At 38.3% G+C, this 23,915-nt stretch overlaps 1 protein-coding gene across 1 annotated transcript in view; it reads left to right on the forward strand.

Annotated features, from left to right (window-relative positions):
- The window catches only part of KIF6 (kinesin family member 6), a 162,050-nt gene that overhangs the window by 123,418 nt on the left and 14,717 nt on the right, over positions 1-23,915 (forward strand). The window contains 1 exon segment of the mRNA XM_035896974.1: positions 11,619-11,669. Coding sequence (XP_035752867.1) covers positions 11,619-11,669 — 51 coding nt within the window.

Consider the following 23,915-nt stretch of genomic DNA (forward strand, 5'->3'; position numbering starts at 1 on the left):
ATAGAGTAGCTGTTAAAGCCGAAGCCATTCAGCATGGCTGACACAGTCTTCAGATCTTTCTCCTTAATTTCTTTCTCCTTAATTTCTTGGCCCGATTGTTTTGCAACCTAATGCTGAAAAAACATAGTTGCTATGTGTGTTTGTTTTGGATAAATATCTAATCATCGTGCCACAATGACTGCAGTTTTGGAATCTATTTTTTAAATGTTACATTTTGATTTTTGGAAGCAAGGAATTGAAAACACAGAAAAACAGCTGACCTTTTGCAGATTTTATTTTCTTAACCACCTTGTCACCATCTGCACTCCTCTGCTAGAAATGTGATTTACTTTACTTTGCTTTGCAGGATACTACATGTTATTTTTCTGTTTGGTTATAACTCCTTCCATTTTAACTTATTTCCTTCTTTCCATGATGAACTATAACTTACTTTCACACTGATTCTGTTAAAGTTCTTTTTCTACCAACGCCCATCTCACTTCAGGCATGATTTCTACGGCTCAGTTCAGCCAGGGGTCTGTAGAGCACAATGTAAAAATGCTGTGATCTCTCACAGTGTCTTTCATAAGATCTCTTTCAAGGTGCTGTAATGCAGAATAGATGTCAGGCACTTCACACAGGCCTGGCAGATAGCTGCACAATGGTAACTGGTTGCTACCATCTTGGGGCAGGCTCAGCCCTGTGACAAAAGTTTCCACAACCTATTTTCTTGTTCTAGGAACAGCCATTTGGCTCATAATAGAAAGCAGAGAGTGACAAGAATATATTTTTCTTTCTTGCTAGCAGTTCAGTGAAAGGTTCATTTTAATGAATTTTTTTTTCTTCACAGTGTTCCTAGTGAGTCAGAGTAATCAATTAACTGCCTGGTTTGTAATCAACAAATCATATTTTTGATTTACATGAGAATTTGTGCTTAGAATCTCAGAAGTCACTGCAGCGTGAGCAGGGCTGACATTGTGTTGGAGCAGTGTGGTTACATTTGCTCAGTGTAATTCTTAACACTGTTATTAAGCAATGAATAATAAAGTAATACTTTTAGCTGAATGAGAGCCCCCAGAAAACTGATAGGAAGATGTGCAAACAAGGAGAAAAAACCAGACAAGAATATCGACTCTGTTGTAATAGCCTGTAAAGCATTACTGTGCCTTTCTGAAGTCAGGAGAGATGATCCATCTTTGCCATGTTTCTGTAGGCAATGCAAACATTATAGGTCTAACTCTTCTCACTCCAGAGGTGTGCCTAGATTGATGGCAGCTGTACTAGAGCTGTCTGTCCTGCTACTGCTCCAGTGTGGGGTCATGCTTGGGCAATTGTCAGAGAAGGCAGAAGGAAAGATGTCAGTGCTATGTCTCTGTCAGTCCGTAGCTGGCATAGGATTTGTCTTCCCTGCTCTGTTAGAACTGAGACTGACAAGAGAACCAGGGTGCCCTAGCAGCTTTCAGGCAGCCTTTCTTGTTTTTCTGCTCCTCCCTATAAGAGGAGGATACCATCTTCGGTAATACAGATTTGTCTTTGCAGCAGCACTCAGGAAAAATATATTGGAAGGTAGAAGTCTTTTGGCTTCATGGGGCAATGCATATGTTTATGCCAATGCTAAATATTGCCTATTGTTTCAGAGGAGCTTACATATGTTTGGTTTTACTTTCAAACAATAGGCAATGCCCCTGGGTGACAGTGCATAGGCTGAATGGGTCCTTAGAATGAGCAAACACAATTTGTCAAATGACTTATTCAGAAAATACCAAACTGAATGAATTCATTTGAACAGCTCTATTATGCTCCCCTGATGTGCTATTCTTTAAACAGAGGAGCCTTATTTGTGTAACAGTCACTCTAGGCCTAAGATGTTAATGTTTTCTTTGGATCTGTGTTGGAATCTACATATGTAGGAAACATTTTCTTTTTCTAATTATTATAAATGATGTTCTGTTCTTTAGGACCAGAAGTATTTTCAGGGGGAAAAAAGTTATGCTCAGGAAGAAACCAAGTAAACACTTTTTACTAAAAGCAAATGGACCAAGCTCATTGGATTAAATCAAGCTATGAACTGCCATGACTATAAACTTGGAGAAGTACCTCTCAGTAACAGATTTTCTGCTTGTAGGCTGTCTACAGACTAAAAACAGGTAGTCATTGCTGGATTGCTACACTGCATTTTGCTGTTTTATTAGGCTAATAAGTTCTTAAGTCAGTCTATTAAATTTGCTCTTTTAAAGAAAAGATGTTAGATGATAGTTGGTGCCATATTATAGGGGTTTTTTAAAACCCTACGGTCTTTTGTACAAAAAGATTTCCTTGATCATGTCTGTCTTTAGTGCTGGATGGCCTGAGATTTTATGAGTGAAGTATCAAACCTTCAAGCTCTGGAAAAGTAGACCTTAGCTTAATCAGGGTAGCACTGTCAAAGAATGACAACACTTAGTGAGCACAGTAATAGAAAATCATTTTTTCATAGGATCTTGTGGTTCATTTACACATCTGGATAGCATTCATGCAGACCTGCAGTATAGGCATACATACTTAGATGTACTAAAATACAATAGCTGTTTTTTTGTAATCAAAGTAGTTCCTAAATCATGTAGGACAAGTGATGTTACCACTGGTTGTGAATGTTGCAGGAGTGTGATCAACAGAGAAGAGCTGTATTATGAAGATGTTCTCATGCACTTTAGTTAAGGCTGAGTAAGATGCCTGTTCAGAGCTAATGATGCCATTATGCCAGTTATATAGAATCAGGTTGCATTTTAAATTGCTGAGGAATCAAAGAAGCAGACTTAGGCTTATCCTCAACTGTATATATACACTGTATCCTTACAGGAAGCTATTTTAGATTTTGCTGGGATGCTAACATGTGTCTAACTCAAAAAGCCATTTCTCAAAGCTTAGTATATACAGTACAAGTAAATAAGGATTAAAAAAATGTCATACATTCATTCTCACTCTGACCATGTTTCCATCACCCTGAGACTTTGACATGCCCTCAAAACATGGTAGCATATCTAAGCAGCTCCAGCACTATAATTTATTTTTAATTTATTTGATTTTTAATTTTGTGTCATATCTGTCACATTCCTAACATCTGTCTAAGTATGTCTCATCTGACGAGAAGTCACACAGCAATATGAGCTCAATTCCAGGGCAATTTCTTGAGTAAGACAGCAAAATTTTAAAAGGTTGTGAAACTGAAATATATAGCGAGGCCTGGAACTTTATACTTAGTTTTCTGTTGGGCAGCCCTGGCCAGAAAAAATGCTACAAAATGAAACTAGACATCAAATTGTTGCATAGAAATTACAAAGTCATGAAGGCAGTATTATAATGGTATCATAACAGTATAACAGTATATAACAGTATATAACAGTATTATAACAGAAAATAACTGTGTCTGTCTTATACTTGAGTTTGTTCACTCTGTACAAAATATTAACTGAGACCAATGTATTATTATCAGAAAACTTGTTTGGGGTAAAATTCTTTGTCTTTGACTTTGCCTATTTATGCTTTAAGACCCTTTTAAGCTTCTTAAATTTGGACATTAAAAAAAAAAAAAAAGAGGCCCTGTATACAAAGCTGTTCCTCTGACTTTATTTTCCTTATTCTTTCTCTTTACATTAATTTCTCAGAAATAATCAAGAGATAAGATGCATTTAGTCATTTGAGCATCCAGAGTACTAAATTCACAGATTATGATTCCTTATCCATATGGCATTGCCTTTCAGCCATGCTTTTTGGGTCAGCTCACTATTTAATTCATGAACAAATAAACGTGACAAAAACCAGAGCAACAGTTTCCAGATGTGCATAATTTTTGTCTCTTTTCCAGCATATGAAAAGAAGATAGATACACAGAATATGTGTTAACTTTGGACAACACCTAAAATAACACTTTGGCATCTAAGGTATAGCTTAAATGAAGTTTAGGCGCCTAAATTCAGGAGGGCTATCTAGAAAAAAACCAAACAAACCCTATTCACTTTAATTCCTGACATACAACAAACTGCCTTTGCTAGTGCATACAGGAGCACTGCTTTATTGACTGAGCTGCCTATCTCCTACCCACTGAGAATCCAGAAATGATATGTTCTTCTGCTGAAGTCTCTTGGAGTGTCTTGCTGCTAAACATCTATGCTTGACTAGAACTCCCTGGGCAGCATTGAGTTCAACTTAAAAAAAACCCAGCTGGGTAGTCACAGATGACCTTGGGATGATAGAATAAAGGTCTGGGCATTTCAAGATCAGGTTGGACGGGGCTCTGAGCAACCTGATCTAGTTAGCGGTGTCCCTGCTCACTGCAGGGGGGTTGGACTAGATGACCTCTAGGGGTCCCTTCCAACCCAAAACATTCTATCATTCTATGATTTGTTTCTAAATTCAGAAGGCATCCAGGTTCTGAGTTCCAGTTTCAAGGGAGATGTTGAACTGCAGTCCAGAGACCTTAGTGCTTTCTGTTGGCTATCCTATTTATCCCAGTATTGTGTATGTGGACTGTCAGGAATTTAGGTGCACTAGCCACTTCTCATTCTCTGCTTTCTGTGGAAAGGAGTCCTGTGCCTTTGGCTGAATGGGAGCTGTGGTACATGCTAGCATTTCCCTCATTTAGATGAATGGGACCTTGGGGAACACCTCAACAATTAAGGCCTATGCAGCCAATGACAGGCTGTACTTAAAGCAAGAGAGGTCCAGGATGCTGTCATCAGAAAAATAAATTCAGTTTCTGTACAGTTTTGCTGTATGGCCCTATCAAAACATTTTTTTTTCTGTACCAGCCAGAAAGCATGAAAGGCTATTAGAAAAAAAATAAAATAATGTGGGATAACGGGTGCTGTGGAAATGCAGGCCAAACAATGAACAGTTATAGGAATGCCCATCAATCAGAAAGTGTAAGTAATCATCTCATGAGAAAAAAGAAGTATGATGTAATCTGGCCAGAACTAACAAGAACATTTAGGAAATGGGGAGGAGACTTAATATGGAAGTTAGAAATAAGTGCATAGAAATGGGGACAGGTTTTAGAGGACTATGTATTGAGTAGCTCAAGGAATAACCAGTGAAGTCAAATAGTGTCATCCTATAGCAACGAGTGACAGTGCTCTAAGGTATTAAATGTGTTGATAAAAACCGTGATTGTCTCTGCTGAGTCTGGCAAGGAAGGCAATATGCCCCAGTCAGATATTTTAAATAGTAATCTCAAAATGTGCAGTATCCTACCTCGTAGTAAAATGTATGCATTTGAATCTCTCATATTTAAACTTCAAAGAATGAGAGCATGTTGGGAAAATTGTGTATTTCCAAGTGTGTTTCTTCAAGTGCTGTGTTTAGGCTGTGGTTTGCAGCTATGCATTTGGTGTCAGGATTCTGCTTCCAATTCTGAACCTGTCGTCTTTTCTGGGGTCTCTGACTGATGAGTTCTACTAAATACTGCCAGCTACCTTGCTCCCAATGGTCTGCCCCATCTCTTTGCTGGCAGTTACCATCTCCAATCCTTTCTTCCCAGCACAGCTGGCAAAAAGTATTTACTAGTACTTCAGACCTTCCAGTTGATTTGATGAGAACGTCACAGCTTAAATTGCCTGTATGCTTGTGCTGAGGTGCCAAAGTGTGCCAGAGGAGCCAGAATGCAGGCAGACATTTGCTTCTGCCCACTCTGTTGTGGGGCAGTAACCTCTGACAGCAAACCTTGGGAAGGAGGGAAGGGAGAGGGAAAAGGAGAAAGGAGAGCCCGTAAAATCTTAAACCGCTGCAGATGTGCTTCAGTGAACAAAAGGCAGACATCTGCTCCAGCAGGTTATACTTTACAGTATGTTACCTGAAGTATTGTCGTTAATATATTTTTAATGCTGATGAGGGCTCTATGTCATACCTTGGAAAATGTGTATGCTATAGTCAGGAGGCTCTGAGTGCTCCAGTAGTGGTTTTTTCTTTCCTGGTGCCTTCGAGGGCTTTCTGAAAGTTAGGATTTGTCAGGTTACACGGGGATTTGGCCAACAATGTGTCCGTAAATAGAGCGTTTACATCACAAATAGTGTTGAGCCTGGTTACTAGTGCAGACTACTTTGCCCCTGCAAGTTGTCCTAAGAGCCGATTAACATGTTTTTGCCATTGGAGAAGGACAAAGCTTGCAAAGAAAAGTCAGAATTTGCCTCAGAACTGTTTGTCTGCTCTTAGTGCTGTAGGATTTTGAGCTAGAATAGAATTTTTTTTTTTTATACCATGACTTTTCTTGTCAGATACTTTTTATCACAGTTTGTGTTCTCATACAGTTTCAGCAGCAGATTTTCAAAAGTATCTAACACATCTGGTAAGATTTCCAATAACTTCCATTTGAGAAATTACTCTGTTTGAATATCTCCTACTTTCAGAAATCCTTTGTAAGCTGTTACAACTCTGACCTTAAGCTCAGTTAAAAATATATCTCCACAAGGCTCATGGAAGTTATGGGATTTCCCTCCTCTGTCTCTAGAAGCATGTCTCAGTGATTATTTGCTGCGTATTAAAGCTTTAATTTATGCTCATGATTCCTTATCTGACTCAAGTGGATGCACACAACTTCAAGAATCAACTTTAATAAAGCCAGAGTCTTGAGTAGGTCTTCACAGTTGGGTGATAGCTGGGTCCAACTGCATATGTAGGGGCATTGCATTACAAAAAACAACCCCACGTATTTCCTGTTGTGGTTTAACCCCAGCCGGCAACTAAACACCGCACTGCTGCTCGCTCACTTCCCCGCTGTGGGATGGGGGAGAGAATCGGAAGGATAAAAGTGAGAAAACTTGTGGGTTGAGATAAAGACAGTTTAACAGATTAAGAAAAATCTTCCTGCACAAACAAAGCAAAATAAGGAATTCCTTCGCTCCTTCCCATTGGCAGCTTGGTGTTCAGCCATCCCCAGGAAAGCAGGGCTCCATCACACTTAACGGTGACTTGGGAAGACAGATACCATTGCTCCAAATGTCCCTCCCCAGCTTTTTTTGCTAAGCATGACATCATATGGTATGGAATATCCCTTTGGTCAGTTGGGGTCATCTGTCCCAGCTATGTCCCCTCCCAGTTTCTTGTGCCCCCCCAGCCTCCTCGCTGGTGGGGCAGTGTGAGTAGCAGAAAAAAAAGATAGATATAACACTTAGGCGATATAGCATTATTAGGGACCCAAAATGCCCTTGAGGGTGAGTTCCAGGAATCAGAGTTTCCCTGGATGCATCAGAGGATGTTCTGCTAGATATTTTATGTAACACCAAACATTATTTAAAGATGGAGGAAGAAAGAGATACAGCATCCTAGTTGAGGTGTGAAGGTTTCAGGATCTCCTGGATGTAATGACTCCTTAAGCTAAACACAGGCTTGGAAAATGTAAAATAAAAGCAAAGTATTAAAAAATAACAAGAGATGAGAGGTTATTGACGAAGGCTCCGGCCTGTCAGTTATTAAGTCAGAAGACACCCTGCATCAAGTTAAAGGTCTATCCACATCAATAACAACAAATATTTTCAGAGGGAGTGAGTTAAGGTTGTATGTATATTCTTAGCTTGTCCAGTATTTTTACCCTTTAAGTTAGCAGTCTTTGAAACCTTATGATATGGAAGGTCTGATAAAACATAAGGGAAGCTTTAAAACCTGTAATTTGGATCCAAACAAAATCAAAACACTTACTCTTTTTAAATAATTTTTTTTAATTGTAATATACTCATTTTTGTATAACCCTGAAGCATATGCAGTATTGTCAAAGCATTCGTTGTCTGTAATAAATTGGAAAATAATTTCAGCTCCTTGAAACAGTCTGGAAGAACACAAAGACAAGAAGTTAGACGACAGCCATACTATTCAAGTTATGGATTCTGTCATATTTAGTCAGCATATGGGATACTTTCCTCTGCCATATATCAGTCTTAAATAGACTTCCCTATTCCATTTTGTCTTCTCCATTTCCCTCCTTGCTTTTGTCTCCTGTCACAAAGCTGAAGTTCTGTGTTACCAGTTCATCTCTTTTCCATACCTCAGGATGGTACATGTGTCCAGAAACACAAGCCAAAACCAACAGATTTGTCACAGCCTTAATGACAGCTGGCTGCATGCTGAGTGAATTCTTAAATTCCCCAAAACTACTTTTTTGCCAAAACATGTGGAGTTGCAGCATTCAACATTTTATTGGGACTGTTATCTCCAAATGAAGAATGACTCCACTGGAAAAAATTATTCGGTATCAGCTGCAGACCTATTTTTAGCTTTTTGTTTGGTGAAACTTCAGAAAACATAATTAGCCACATGTTGAGAGATGTTTGCCAAGTCTTAAATTCAATTTTTGCAAACCACATTTAAGCACTACCTTGTCTACAACTTTACACTGTTGGAATCAGAAGATGTGGGGTTTTTTTTAATGAGAATGTGATTCTTCATATTTCTTTTGAGTAAATATTTGTGTTTATGAAGGTTGTAGAACTGGCAGTACTAAAGACTGAAATCTTCCATTTGTTTATATGGGAAGGTCTGTGCAGGCAACAGTACTGGAATCATCCCCTACTTCTGTCACTTCCAAACTTCAAGCCTTGCACTGGGGTAACGGTGTTCTCAGAGGAAGAAAAGTAGAGCAGGTCAGGAACGTTCTTTCTGCCCCACAAGTATTTGTAGTGAAAACAGAACAAGATTACTTTAATCAAAAACATGTACAGAAAACATTAAGGTTTCATCAAAAATAAGAGTTTCTACATGAAAACCATTTTTTTTCCAAAGGAAATCTAAATAAACCGTCAAATTTCAAATTGGATTAAAATAAATTGAAAGATTAAATCCTATCTGGCTAAGTCTTGGTATGGAATTATAGTCAAGTGCCTCATGACACCATCACGTCCTCTGAACCAGAATTCCTGTTTGGGCTACTTTTCCCGTAATACAATTACAATTTCTCCTCAGGAAGTTTTCTGTGAAATTAAGTTCAGTTTTTGCTGCCCTGAAAAGGCAGTTTGGACTATGTGAGTTGGATAAATGTCACCTTTCTATTTCTATTCATAGAAGAAAAAGAAAAGTCTTTTACTATAAGAATGGTAAGATTGGATTTTTATTTTTCTAGCAGAAGTTTTCTTTGGTTCCTCTCTGATTACAGGTGGTCTGGTTCCAACTTCTCATTCTTTCATAAAGCTGCCAAACAGAAGAAGGACAAGATTTCTTACAACAACATGGTCCATGTCATGGATGGAGCAAAAGTGTATGAAGGCTAGAATGAAGGGAGGGAGGAGCATTTGGGACAGTTCCACACTGCTGGCTGGCCTAACAAAGCTTGCAATAAAAGTAGGGCTTCTGCAGCCTCTGTGCTCTCTGTCCCAGCTGTACTGAGAGTAAATTCTAGGTAATTGGAAGTCAACCCTCTTGGCTATAATCATTTAAAAACCATGCCCCATATTCTTCCATTTCCACATATTGATTGTATTGAGTGCAAGCCGTTATCTATCTGTTCGATCTTACTTTCATTGACTTGTTTGGCTTGCTGTTTTTCTGTTGACCTCATTGCCACTTGATAAGAAATTCATGCAAAACATCTTTGATTGCTGCTGGTCTGTTTCTGGCAAGGTTAAAGAAAGAGAAATAACACTACTAAAAACATGTATTGACAGGATAGAGAACACATATGTCACCTTTCTCTTCAATTGAGTCATGATGAACAGCATATTCTCACTACTAGAACCATTTTTTCAGATGACAGTGGCATTGCCTTTTGCAGCTCACAGTGCTTAAGAAAGGGAGGTCTGAGCCCTCACATGAAGATACATGTATAGATGGCTTTTTCAGGTTAATGATAATCCATTGAGATGAATCTCAAGATTGCTACAAATTGTTTCATTCTCATGGCTCAATATTGAGTGAGTAACATCATCCTGTGTGATACAGTATGATAGAATACAAGGATATAAATATCTATAATATCAAAAAGCAATCTGAGGAAAAAAATGGTATGTTTAATCACATTTCACTGACACCAACTGAGTTACTATATAAAGCTTTCAAAGCACAAATAGCATGAGTGTTGATCATTTAGCTGTGTTCTTATTGGTAAAAATTATTAATCAAGGGGGTTTTGTCTATAGTTACAGAAATCAGGAGCTTACTTAACTGAATGGGTTTTTTGGTTGAGTGTTCATACAGCTGAGATGGAGGATTTATTTGGTTTAGCTGGGGTAGGTGAGGTTAGTTCTTTCAGTTAATCTGTTTCTCAGTAGCTGAAGGATTTTCTTAACTTTACAGATAACTTAAGTACAGAAGAATTCATTGGTTTAAATAGAAATAATTGAAAAGAATAAAACTTCCTGTGCAGGAAAATAAGAATCTGCAATATCTGTTTTACGGACAAGGAGTAGGTACAGGGTTTTGTTTTGTTTTCTAAAAACATTCAAACCAACATAACTTGGCTGTTATATTGCAATGTATTGCATATACTACTTAGTCTACAATGCTACTAAATACTAAAGAATTATTCTCATAATTCCCAAAGAAGTTTAATTTTTCATGGTTCTTTGGTGCTCATAGAACAATCTAATTCTCATGACCTGTGGTTTTAAATGGTTTTTCACTTTCTCCAGTTAAGCATTTGGCAGCTTTTAATGACTTAATTTGCTCTGATTATCTTACTCTTTTGTAAGCAAGAGGATATTTTTAATTCAGAATGCATGTTAATATAATATACATAATTACAGGTCTGGGAAAAAGAAGTGAATCCAGCATGGATTTTTTTTTTTCCTTTTGCTGGTATCCAGATGTATAGTTTAGTAAAGATTATGAACAAGTCTCTGCTTCGAAATTGTTTTAATTTGAAAACTTGAAAGACATAATCCCATCCTCCCTCAGAACACATATACTGCTGAAATTGCACATTTAGGGTTATGTTTTTCCTTTATTGGTTCCATTAATATCTATGAATAATGGCTTCCCATGTGGTAATCTAATTATTGTTTGAAATAATTGGTGAACTGGAACAGTGTCATAGATCAAGGAGGAAATTAATAAAAGAAGGGTAAAGGTGAATTATATGGAGCATGGGAGCCTAACTAGGAATAATGAGATAATGAAATTAAAGAAAAATTTTGATCAAAGACCAATGACATCTACACAGTGAGTTCTGTTGAGTAACAGAACTTGCAGAAGCTCTAGCACATGGGATATTTAAAACTGAGCTGGACGAACAGGAAAAAATGGACTGTAGGGAACCAATTCTTCACTGGCAAAGAGGTGGACTGGATGACCTAATATCTCATTTCCACTGCTAGCGCCTCTAAGTCTGTTTGAACAAATACTTGGAATTCTGTATGTCTTCTAGCCTCTCTTGGACTTCTTCTGTATCTAGCAGCAGGAGATCATTATCCTGTGAAAGTGCTTGACAGTAAATAGCTTCATTTTCAGTCTTTCTTACCAAACAAAGTTAAAACTGAGGATATGTAGAGCCAAATTGTGCCTACTTGTTTACTTGCAGTAGCGAGAAGGAAAGAACTTAGAAAACTACTTGTCTTGTGGATTACAAAAAATCCCTTTAAACTGTCCAGCAGCACAGGGGTTTTCAAATGGTGGGAAATAAGCAATGACTTAATTGACTTTTGATATTTTGAATTCTAACTATTTGCATTTTGTGTCTTTTACAGACCATCTGAAAGGAGAGATAACCCAGAGGCGCATTCAGAGGGCAGCTCTAGGTAAGAGTAAAGCATTTCAGATACAATAGGATACAACAGGGGCAACAATCTCTCTCCCAGGGCTGACTCCACTTGTGGGGCAAGTTGTATTTTCTATGACAGTTTTTGATGCAATATTTCTACAATAGTCCATACCATAAAGAACATGGACTCTGTGAATTTTGCCAGAGATTTGGCTCAAAAGGCATCTGATTTTATGGGTGGTGAGAAAATTAATGCAAAACACTCCTAGGTTTGGGGGTTTGGTATTGGCTTGCTTTCTTTTCATGGTGACCAAAACAAGAACAGAGACATCTAAGTTCACGTCATTTTTAGGTGTTGTTGGTGGTGTGCTTTTTGTTGCTTTCTGATGACTCTAATTTGAATTCCCATTAACACACGTTGATTTTTCCTGAGACTGAGCTTCTAGCCATGCTGCCACAATCTGTCCAACATCCTTTTTAATGTTCCTCTTTCCAAGAGGGACTGAAGGCATATACAGGTCATTTCTTTCACATCTAGTTATAGAAGTTGAGAAGTTATTTCTTGCAGCTTCTGTTGACACAGCTGTGAAGCTAAAAGTGTCTATGTAAGTTGTTCACATAAGTGTAAAGTCATCCAAATTTGGTTTAAGATGCTTTAAGCTGACTCCACTGACTTTGTATTGAAACAGCCTAGGAGTGTTCATATAAGAATTCCACTTTCGGGGCAGTAAACTTCAGCTAAAATGTGACAGAAAATTGCTGGGGCAGTAACAGTTTAAGCCCCCCACACTTAGATCCGTGAAAGAATCCTAAAATGTGCCTTCATGGACCTTCTTCACATAAAAGATGGAGCTAATTCAGACCAGATTGCAGCTGATGGTTTTATTTCTATGTATACTTAACACAGTGAACAGTATTTGTCTCTTAATAAGAGATAGAAAATTTGGGGGCTTTCTTTTCTCCCAAAAGTCAGGAAAAAAAAGTTACCGCAGAGTAGCAAAATAGTTTCCCCTTTTCTCTTTCTAATTTAGCCATGCATCTCAAGCTCTGTTGATGATGATGTTATTTTATACCTTTATATTTTTTTTTTTATTTAAAAATCAGTCCTGAAAATTAATGCTGTCCATGTCAATAAAGCCCAGTAGTCAACTCAGTTTATTTTGGTCAGTATGAGGAGAAGTGAAGGAGGTACTGATCTCTCCCCCCCGCTGTCCAGTGACAGGATGAGTGGGAATGGTTCTAACCTGCATCAGGGGAGGTTCAGACTTGACATTAGGAAATGTTTCTTTACCAAGAAGCTGGTCAAACATTGGAACAAGCTTCCTAGAGTGGTGGTCGATGCCATTTAAGAAGCATTTGCCCTTAATAACATGCCTTAACTTGGTCAGCCCTGAGGTGGCCAGGCAGTTGGGCTAGATGATTGTTGTAGGTCCCTTCCAACTGAACTGTTCTGTTCTGTTCTATTCCATTCTAGTACCTGAAGTTCAATCTAAAGGTGATATCTTCAGTGTAACATGGAATTCTTTCTTTCATTTACTCCAGGTTTTAATACTGTTTATTTACTAATTTTGTGCCACTTTAAGAAGTTACATCAAGATGAATCATATCAATGCTGCTTATGAGAATTCCTCATTCAGTGTTTCAAAAAATTATGTATTCTGACTGTACGTTTCAATCTGCATGATAGAATCTGGTCTTGTATACTGATTTCTTATTTTATAGAAAATTGTGTTGCAAATGCTGTTTTCAATAACTGTCTAAGCTGCTTTTCATAAAATAGGTAAGCATAATTTTTTCATGTCCTTAGGAAATTACATAGTAGTGACTTTACCAGCTATACATTCACATTGTAAATATTCTATTAATATTCCACAACATAGCAGGCAACCCATGGGTTTTTGGCTTTTGTTTTGAGCATTTCTATCTGCTTATCATCACTAAGTCTGGACCGCACAAAGTATTTTCCAGACTTCTTTTTCCCCCTTCATTATTCTTTTAAATACTCTGGATATTTTGACTTAATAGTTATTCTATGAGTTGGGGAGTATTATTTGCCTGCCTGCCTTTTTGGATGAATGTTCTTCCAAGGAGTAACAGGTGTAAAGTCTCCCAGAATCTTCGTGATGACCAGAATGTCATCAAGATATTTTAAAATGAAAACTGCATGGTTAAAAGCCTAATTAATAGTCTGCTGAAATCCCAAGAGGAAATAAAACACACCATTGTTTCAATTAGGAACCAAGTTAACATCTTCCAGCTGCCTTTTTTTTTTCCTTAACTTAGAGCCTTTTATGGTTAAAACTCTTAATAAGGTATTCTAGTTGGGATTGTTTCCTTCATGGCTATGCTTAGGATGTGGCTTGCTTATGAAGGAAAACTCCACTACTTAGCCCATTGTTCTTAGCTATCTCTTTTAAAACACCAAATGCTGGGAGTTAACAGAGGACACAAACAGATGGGAGATTTCATTGGAGGCAAGGGAGTGCTGTTTTTCAGTACAGGACAAAAAACATTGAATACTTTGTGTAAAACTGCAAGGATTCACTCTTAGTGTGACTTTCATCTTTATTAATTGTAATAATACCTTATTATGCAAATAACTTCTTTTGTTCAGTAAGATCTTTGAGAGTGACATGCTTAACTGCATTTTTAGGCAGTATTTAAAATTCCTTTTGCATGCTTAACTGAATTTTTTAGGCAGTATTTAAAAGGAAATAATGTGCATATTATTGAAATACTGACAGAGCAAAAACATTGGGTCACCAGCATGCTTCTGGGTGGAAAAGATGGAAGAAAAGAATGGAAAAGCTTTCCCTGGAGTTTGCAATGTTGTAGAAGGAAAATAAATATTTTATGTGATTCCAATGAAGCATTATCTTAAAATGCTTTAAACTAGCATTTCAGTAAAATACAGGACCTGATTCTTCATTATCTTATTCAAGTTGTGCTTTGATAGAGCATAATCACAAGCAGACAATCAGGTTAATGTGATAATATTCACCAGCACTAGGGGAAGGCTGAATCCTAAGTTGGGCCTGCCTGATGACATAGGAAATCCTATGACAGATTGTAATGGGATAACTTCTATGGGGATGCAGTCATGCTAGCAAAGGCACATTTTATACAACAACTTTCCATAACAGAAGCAACCGAACTGAGACTAGCACAGTTTTGCCTATTCAAATACACCTCGAGTAGACGCCTCTGTTGGGTCAGCTCTGGAAGTTAGGGTGGACCCTTAAACATACTCCTGGCTGGTCTGTCCGTATCAACAGACATGCTCAGGGAAACTGCAGGTCCCCAGGCTGTTTGGTCAGCTTCAAACAGATCCTGACAAAGCTTCATACACAGAAGGGTCATTTATTAGGTCCAGTATGAAACGCATTTTCTAAATTAACATGAATGGTAGAGTCTGCAGCCAGTGATGCAGCACCTTCAGCACAGCATGCCTTTTGTTATCGATAATTGCAGTTACTTTCTCAGTTTTGTTGAAATGCAGTTCTGCAGCTTTCCACTTCAGAGATTTTTCTTATTCATCTTGTTTTCCGTGAGCCTCAGTTCTCTTTTTATGTAAGTTTTGAAACCTGGGGCTAGTAGCAACCTATCAGTTCTTTTCGGATTCTCCTGAAAAAATCAAGAGATAGCAAAACCTTTCTGCTTCTGAGGAGGTTTGTTGGGACCAAATAAACCTCTCTCTTTCTGTCCAACTCCATTGTCTCTGCAGAGCTATTTGAAATGGAAAAAAAAAAAAGGTACAATCTAACATGGGTAAAGATGGCAAAAAAGGGCCTTTGTAATGCATCTGCATCCTTTGTAAGGTTTTCTTCATTAAGGCCCAGTTTTATCAACATTTTATTTAAAAAAAAACTTGTTTTCCCAGGTTTTTTAAAACTTGGCTTTTAGAAATAATATTTTGTATTTCTGCTGTTATCTGTAGAGGTGTTCCCCAGTTCTTTTTTGAGCAAACTTCCTTTGAAAAAGCCCATTCCTCGTGAAAAATAAAGTGACTAGGTGAGTCAGAAATAACAGATATATTGGAATCCCTGAAAATGCATGCCAGGATTTGATTTAGAGTGGCAAATGCCTGAGAGCAAGGATTTGGGCATCTGTTATTTTTATATTTGGATTTGTAGCACACATTTGTTTTAAGTAAAAATAGGGAGCTTTCTCTTATCTTTGTTCCCTCTATAGCTTTGTCTATATAATCTTTTCCTACATTTTCAAAGTTACATACCTGTTCTAAAGATATTAGTATCAGTTTATGCCCTTGTTCTTGCCCTGCTATGTGTTTCTTTATAGTGTTTCATTCTGCTTCTTCACCTTTCCGTGATTAGAAGGGAAAGAACAGCGTGATCAGTACCAGAATAAGGCAGGGACAGACAAGGTACTACCGCAGGAATAGTCCAGCCAGTGTTAGGAAAGAATGTCAAAGAAACTATTCCTCCAATGCACTAGTTTGTGGTGCTCCAAGAAGCTGCCACTACCATATATCCTATACCTGATGGGATGCAAAAATGTTTCTGACCTATTTCTGTATGTCTGGAGAGGTAGAATTGGGAACTGCTGCTCCCACTTGCCCAGAGTGAAATATCAGAGAATGACAGAATGGTTTGGATTGGAATGGAAAGATCATCTAGTCCAACCCCCCCTGCCATGGGCAAGGGACATCTTCAACTAGATCAGGTTGCTGAAAGCCCCATCCAACTTGACCTTGAACGCTTCAAACATAGTCTGTGCCCCTAGAAAGGCTGGGCTACCATGTTTTTTATCTAGTGAGGATACAAGGTGTGTTTAGAAAGTGTACAACAGTTCTCTCTGCAACCATAGCAGCATCCTACAGACATATATAGCGTTAATTAGGCTAATAATTAATAACTGTCTTGAACGCATCTGCTGTGATCTGTGTGACTGGAAAGCACATAGCACTTCCAAACTGCTGGTCTGCATCAAAGTTAATCTCTTATTTAAATAAATCCATATTTAAATAAAATGAGCTCAGGTTCGTTCACTGCTTTACATCTTGTAACTGAGATGCCTTTTAACTTTGTTCATATGAAGCAGGAGAGTCTTGATCTGTACTAATGCCATGAAATGAAGAGGCACAAGTGTTTCCAATCACAAAATGACAGAAGCTGAGGGAAGTGGCAATCTGTGTTTTCCCACACAAATCCAATGCGGTCCATGGAGAATAATAGATAGCCTGTTTTAAGACCATCATTTCTGGTGCTGAAAAATGATACCTTATGTATGGCCTAAATAAAGCACTTCAGAGAAACAGTCTGTTTGAAGTCCAGAAATTTAAGATTTATTTTTTTTTAACAATAGATAAAGCAACGTGTTCCTCAGTGTTGCTAGGCATCCAAAGATGCTTCCTCTAAAACCGTGTAGGTAGGTTCATGTATTTCCAGCCTGTAAAATATGATACTTTTAGCAAAAAAAAAAAAAAAAAAAAAAAAGAACATCAGTGGTAGCCATGGCCTCAGAATAAGGGAGAGACTTATCTTAGAAATTCACAATTTTGATATGCACAATGTTTCTGTGTGTTATGTTCTTCTACATATTTGTGCTTGAAATCTCAAGCAACAGCAGTGTTTTTGAAGTTTGCTCTCTTGTGCGTGCAGGGCACTGACTTTATTCCTAGGGTGACATCTAGTGGTATCCAGGCCACTCTTTTTAATGATGGGTTTCATTTCTTTACTTTCAAAGGAAAAAAATCAGAAATACTTTGCATTAAGGTTTATTTTTGGAATTCTGAGATTGACAGAAAGCAATGATTCCCTTGTGGCAGTACTTGAGGTTTCTTCTTACATAATGTGTTTTGGGTTTTTCCCAGTATTATGTAGGAATGAAGTTTAAAACTGTAGGAGTATACCCTAATAAGACGACACATCTAAAACCTGTCCTTTCAGGCCTCAGCCCCATACAGACCTTTCTTTCTGTAAGTTTCTCTTCAGTCTTTCTAGGTGTTTTGTAGTTTTATTTGTTGCTGGTTTTTTCCTGTTACTTTTTTTAGCAGGTTTTACTAAGTGCAATGCTAGATTATAGAGGCAGCCATGAGTTTTCTCTTTCATTGTGTCTTCAAGAACTGCATCTTTACTGGAAATCTTTGCAAAAATGTTCTCCTGAACTGTCAGAAATTTATAAGATTACTCATGTGTTCCTATTAAGCTTCCCATGTGACCCACTCCAGTTTATCAGATCTCAAAAAAGAGGAATGACATTTTTAGATCAAGTGACATTTTTATTAGGAGTCATGAACTTGTATCACAGCTATCCAGTTCTCTGTTTTATTGACACTGACTTTAGCATTTCACTGTTGTTGGAACAGCTTGCAGTCTCTGTAAGCTTTTTTGCAATAAGGATTTCTTCTGAAATACTGAAAAGTTCAGTGTGAATTGCATTATTATTTACAGACTCATTCTGATGACTAGTAAGTAAACGAAACAGTATCTGGAGATGAGGCTCTCACAGTCTACTGATTCTAGGCCTAAGCTTGTTTGCTTTAGCTTCAGTATATCTCAGAGTAGCCTCTCTCTATTGGCTCTAAAAAGCTGGTAGGATAACTAAGAGTAACCTACAGTTAAAGGTGCTGCAAACATCTTTCTCATGGCCATGTCCAGTGCGTGTGTCGGGCAGCTTCACTAGTTCTGTGTCAGTCAAGGTTTCCTCTGTGAGAGCTCTTTGCAGCAAACAGAAGTTCTGTAGTCTAATGAACCATAAACAACAAATGGAACTCTTTCACATCTGTATTTGCTTTGATTTTTTCAAGGTAAATGTCAGACCTAGAATAGCAATTTCCATCTTATCATGTAAAGCACAGGACAAGGAGTGAATGAGAAATAGCATTGGTAATGTGATATCCAGTGTTTCAGAACAAACTGCAAATCTGGTGAAAAACTTCCATTTTACATTTTGCTGAAATGGCTAAAAGAAATTAATTCACTAATTCTTTGCTCAAAATTTTTTTGCATGTTTCAGATCAAAGAAAATAATGACTTGGGACAAATAGTTACTAATAATATCCCACAAATATGCAGAGGTTGGTTATACTTCTCCAGATAAGAATCTTGTGGATAAGTTGTGTTTGTTTCTGGATATGTCAGGATTGTCTCTTCTCAGTATGCAGTACAGTGTAATCCAGCCGGCAGCTACCAGAACATCCAGCTCAATGTCCTTTCCTTCACAGGTCATAGGAAAGAGCTGTCTGAGTTATGAGAAATGCCTAAATACCTGTATAATTCTTGCACCTTCTTGAGCTGGTAGCCCTGCACAGGCAGCCTAGCTGCCCTGCAGCTGCCGCCGATGGGTACGTGCATGGGAGGACCAGCAAAAGTGTCGCACTCAGGTGGGATATGAGTGTGGCCAGCAGGGACAGAGGGTCCCAAAAACATAATCTGGTCCCCACAACCACCTAAGCTGTATATGGCCGTGATCTAGCACATGTGCCAGAACACTGAACAACAGCAAATTGAATCTTCTTACTGTGGTTGCGGCTTCAGAAATTTTCTGGGAAACGTATACTTCATACCAACATTTAGAAAAGCATTCAGGAAACTCTCCTAGTGGGCTAATGGAGTAGCCAGGTGGGAGAGTGGAAACAAAACTTCTGTAGTACTTTGGTTTTTATTCTACATTTAACAGAGGTAGGGTCTTAGCACATATTCTCTGCTATTTGCACAGAAAAAAAAATCAGATTTGTGATAGAGGGGCTTCGGGCCCAACCCTTTTTGTCTTGTTCAGGACAAGGGTTAAACTAAACACTGTATGGTGCAACCCCATGCTCATAATATATTGATTTCGCCAACAATGTTTTATTTTTCCTGTTTTCCATCTCCTCTTCTTCTGTCCTGCAGATGAAAGGTCTTTTACTAATACCTTGTAGCAGAAATATCAAAACTGTTCAGGCTAATACTACCATGTACATTTTTTTGGTTAGTATGCACCTCTGGAATCAAGGTCAAAACCTCTTTTATTTTCTAACTTGAAGGACACATCAGTTGCATGACCCATCTATACCTATGCACAGCTGAAACAGCAGCAAAGTATAAAACATCTATGCTTATTTTTCCTTAATATTCTTTCAAATGACATTGCTATAAATTCAGTGTACAATCCAAAATAAATGGTTTTGTGCATTGTCATGTGTGTTTGCACTGACAACCACAGCCAGAGTTCCACACAGAATGCAGGTAAAACATTCATTATTTTTAGAAAACATTAGACCTATTGAATTAATCCCACAGTTGCTGCATACATTGCATTCCTAAATGTGACCTGCAAACACGGGGTTTACTGTGCGTGCCTGTGTATATTGCTCATGAACAATAAGGCTGGCACTTCTCAGAATTGAGAACTGTACATCCACTTATCTGAGAATCCCCAGCAAAAAATATGGGTGCACTGAGCTCCAGTGTCTCTTCTGTGCTCTGTGACACTCAGTGTGACTGCACTTTTAGCACCCTTAGATATTTCTTATTCTCAATAAAGTTGTGCTATATTATTCTCAGTCAAGTTCTTGACCAGGCGTTGCTTTGCTAAAGTTATGGTTCTGTCTTATTGCAGCTGTGGTCTGCACATTGGTGGTGGTGTATTCCTAATGTCTGAGCTTCACAATTAGCAACAAACTCCAGAAGTATTTTCCATCCTTTTCTTCCAAGAAGAGCATGTTAAAACTTATGGATGACAAAACATAGCCTTTCCTGGGAGGCAGAGAAATATCACTCAGATATCAGGCATGGTGTTATTTAATATTACGGCCAAGATAAACGATGCAACAATAATCTCATGTAATCAAATGGTAAAATGCATTTCTTGAGAGTAGGCAAGAATCTGAGTTAGTAGGGGTTTCCTGACTAAGACCCAGCTATGTTACTATTCCACTAGATCAACTGGTGTGTATGGAATATATTAAACTTGAGCTGCTTTTTTTTTTCTTCCCCCCTCAGTATATTGTACTTGTATATTTGGAAACCAACAGAGAACTTTTAGCCACAATGGTTTCAAAAACTTTCGTGGCTTGAGTGCAAGTGACATGAAGGCAACGCCTTCTGTTTCATATGCCATATATTTTCAGGAGCAAATATATAGATTACTAGTTTCAAAGAAGAAACTTGAGGGAATTGAAGTGTAAGTCTGTATTTAGCCAAAACAGCTCACAAAGAGTGGAAAAAATAGCTCTGCTTTCCAGGTGTGCATTGGAAGTCAGTTAGTTTGAGCCAATGTTAAGCCAGTAAAACAATAAACAATACAATGATACAAAGAAAAGCAGCATACCAATGGACCCTTTTACTAAATTCAGTGATAAAAATAAAAATCAACCAAACACACACGCCCTTAATCCCCCACACATGCACAACATTGTAAAGTGCTGAAAATAGGAGAGTTTGTCTCCATGTACGGTCATGACCAATTGTCTGAAATTTTAAAAAATCTATTACATTAGGATAAGGAGTAAATTGGTCTAAACCCCACAATATAAACTCTTCCAGAGACTAGGGTATTTTCATCTTCTCCTGAGTGTCATTGTGCCTCCCCATCTTTGCTTTTGTATATGGTACATACGTGGTGCCTGGTGACAAACATAGGTTGACATGGCCCAGGGGAGGGATAAGAAAGAAGAAGGGGAGAATAACTTGTAAGCTGATCCTGAATAACAATGGTTGGGTAGTTCTTTAAAAAAAAAAACAAACAAATGATAGCATATGCTCCAGTTTGAAAGCACTAAAGCCCGAGCTTGGCAAAAGCTGCAAAGCTGATAAATAAAGCAGTAGAAATATTAACTGGATGCTGAAGTCAATTCTAAATTTGGTTACTTCAAGTGACTATAAATTTAAGCAGATAAACACAAGACTATCCAGTGAAAAAATGAAAATCTTTGACTGCAAAAGTACAGCTGGAGGGCAGGGCACGATGTTATTTGAAGCACAAGACAATAAATCCCTAGGAGTTTGACTTCTAGGATACACTCAGGTCGAGAAATATATGAGCACCCCAGAGAGTATAAAGTTCAGGGTCACAGAGAGTTTCTTGCAAAATTTTCTGACTGTAGACAAGAATCTGCCAGAGTATCTCAAGTTGTTGCCAGCTTGCAGTAAACTATGTTGATAACACTTGGTATCTCATGCTAGAAATAGTGGTTTTCATCCATGCTTGCCATAGTGCTTTGAAATAGTGATCCGGTTAACAGGTGCTGTCATTTCTTTCTGGTACTGAGTAATTTGGCGATGTGGAATGTGTTATAAAATCTACTACTTCCTCTGCTCCAAAATTGGCCCTTTCATTAGAATAAAATCATTGTATCTTAAAATGCCTCTTACAATCTTCTGTATGAAAAAAAACCCAACAAAACAAAACCCCACAAACCTTTATGATGCGAACTGAGTGTCAGCTCCTGCAGAGCTCACCTTCCTCTCTAAGCAGGCAGCTGGTATCAATTGTATCCGGTGCCTCACTTCACCAAATGGGTTGTATTTGAAGATGAAACAAAAGCAGTTAGCCTGAAGATAAATATAAAAGCTGCTAGCTATTTCACTACCCAGTGTAGCACTGTCAAAATCTCTTCCTTACATCGCGTGACTCAGTACTCTTAACAAAAGACTTCTCAACATAGGATTTGTAAGTTTTGCCACTCAGCTGTACGTGCAGTTACGCTAACGTAAAGGAACCGATACTATGTATGAGTACATCGCTGACTTGGGCTAAAATAACTCTGATGGAGGTATGCCAGCAGAAACCCCTAGTATACACAGAGGCAATGTTTTCCTAAACATGCACGTCATACCTCCCCAGCACCCCTGAAACCTGGGTCTGCATTATCCAGGATCAAATTGCACCAACTGCATTTGTTTCCCAGGAGAACTCGCTGAGGCACTAAAAGTGCATGTGATATTGCACATCAGCTGAATGGCTCATCTCAGCGGAGGCACTAAAAGCGTAGAGCTAGATTGTACAAGCAAGTTTCATATGACAAACTGTCAGTCAATGAATTAAAAGTCAACCCTGAGTGAACAAAGCAGATACCGCTTTGTGTTCTTCCGTGCAGTTGCAGAGATGATATCTGATAGTTAAATATTTCAGCAGTAGCGCCTCTGCACTTTTTAATGTATTGAAAAACTTTTAATGTATATGGGCAAAAGTTGGTCTCGTGAATTTTCAGGTTTTTATAATTTACATGCACTTCGTATACCTGTGGTTAATACATAGATAAAATGGGTTGATGTTTTTATAAACATTTTCTGTTTCTGCACGGGCAGGCAGATACATACAATAAATGAAACTCTTTGGAGGAATAAAAACCTGTCACAAAAAGAAAGTATTTCTTCTTAGGCATCTATCTTAAATTTGTGAGTAAATATTATGCTTTCTGTGTTTTACTGTCTATTCACTCAGTTGACCCTCTCATGTTGTTTTAAAATAACTGAGCCTGAGTACTGAAGAATGGTGACATTAGACGGGAGAGAGAATGAGCCAGTAACATCTGCCTCAGCTTCCTGGCTTCAGCCGTAGCTGAAATTGCCTGGGCTGGTGGGAGGAGAGGGGTGTGCAGCAGCAGCAGCAGCAGGAGCCCAGGGGCAGAAAGAGGCCACTGCAGGGATTCAGGAAAGGTAAAGGGGAGAGGGGAGAAAAGAAGTAACAGGGAATGGAGAGAAGGCAGAAGCAGCAGCAAACAAAAGCATTGAAATACATTCTACCAGACCATAGATATCTTTTGCTTAGAACATCAGGAAAGAGCCATGTGTTCATCTGTATATATTACAGTAGGCAGAGTCTACTCTGTAGAGCAGAATGCTATTCAGTTCACAAGCATGTTGTTGCAATGAGCAAGCATGACAAAAAGCTGAAATGGAGACTGCAACCGCTTGGGAAAAGACACCAGAGAACTTATACCACAGTGTCCAAGTGGGTGTGTCTTGGGCTTGACTTACCAGTGGATTTCACCTGACGCTGTGATCAGGTCTCCTCTGCTTTTGTGACTGAAACACAGTTATGGATGTCTAAGTTTTAGCCATTTACTTGATGAAATATCCAATGCTATTTTTTCTGCTGGGGCTCCATCAGTTTGCAGTGCGCTCAGCTCTTTCTATGTTGTACCTATACAAAACTTTGTGCTGCTCACCTTGCCCACAGCTGTGTTTCTTGCTTTCCTCACCAGCAGATTGCTAGAGATAATGGGTGTAGCTGTATTCAGGGTTGAGGATGCTGGGGCCTTTGTGTGATGAAGGTACTCATCTCATATAAAAGGCTTTATTATTATTATTTTTGAAGGTAACTTGCAACCAAATAA

This window comes from Egretta garzetta, unplaced genomic scaffold (genome assembly GCF_000687185.1).
Source record: "Egretta garzetta isolate BGI_Z169 unplaced genomic scaffold, ASM68718v1 scaffold306, whole genome shotgun sequence".
Lineage (NCBI taxonomy): Eukaryota > Metazoa > Chordata > Aves > Pelecaniformes > Ardeidae > Egretta > Egretta garzetta.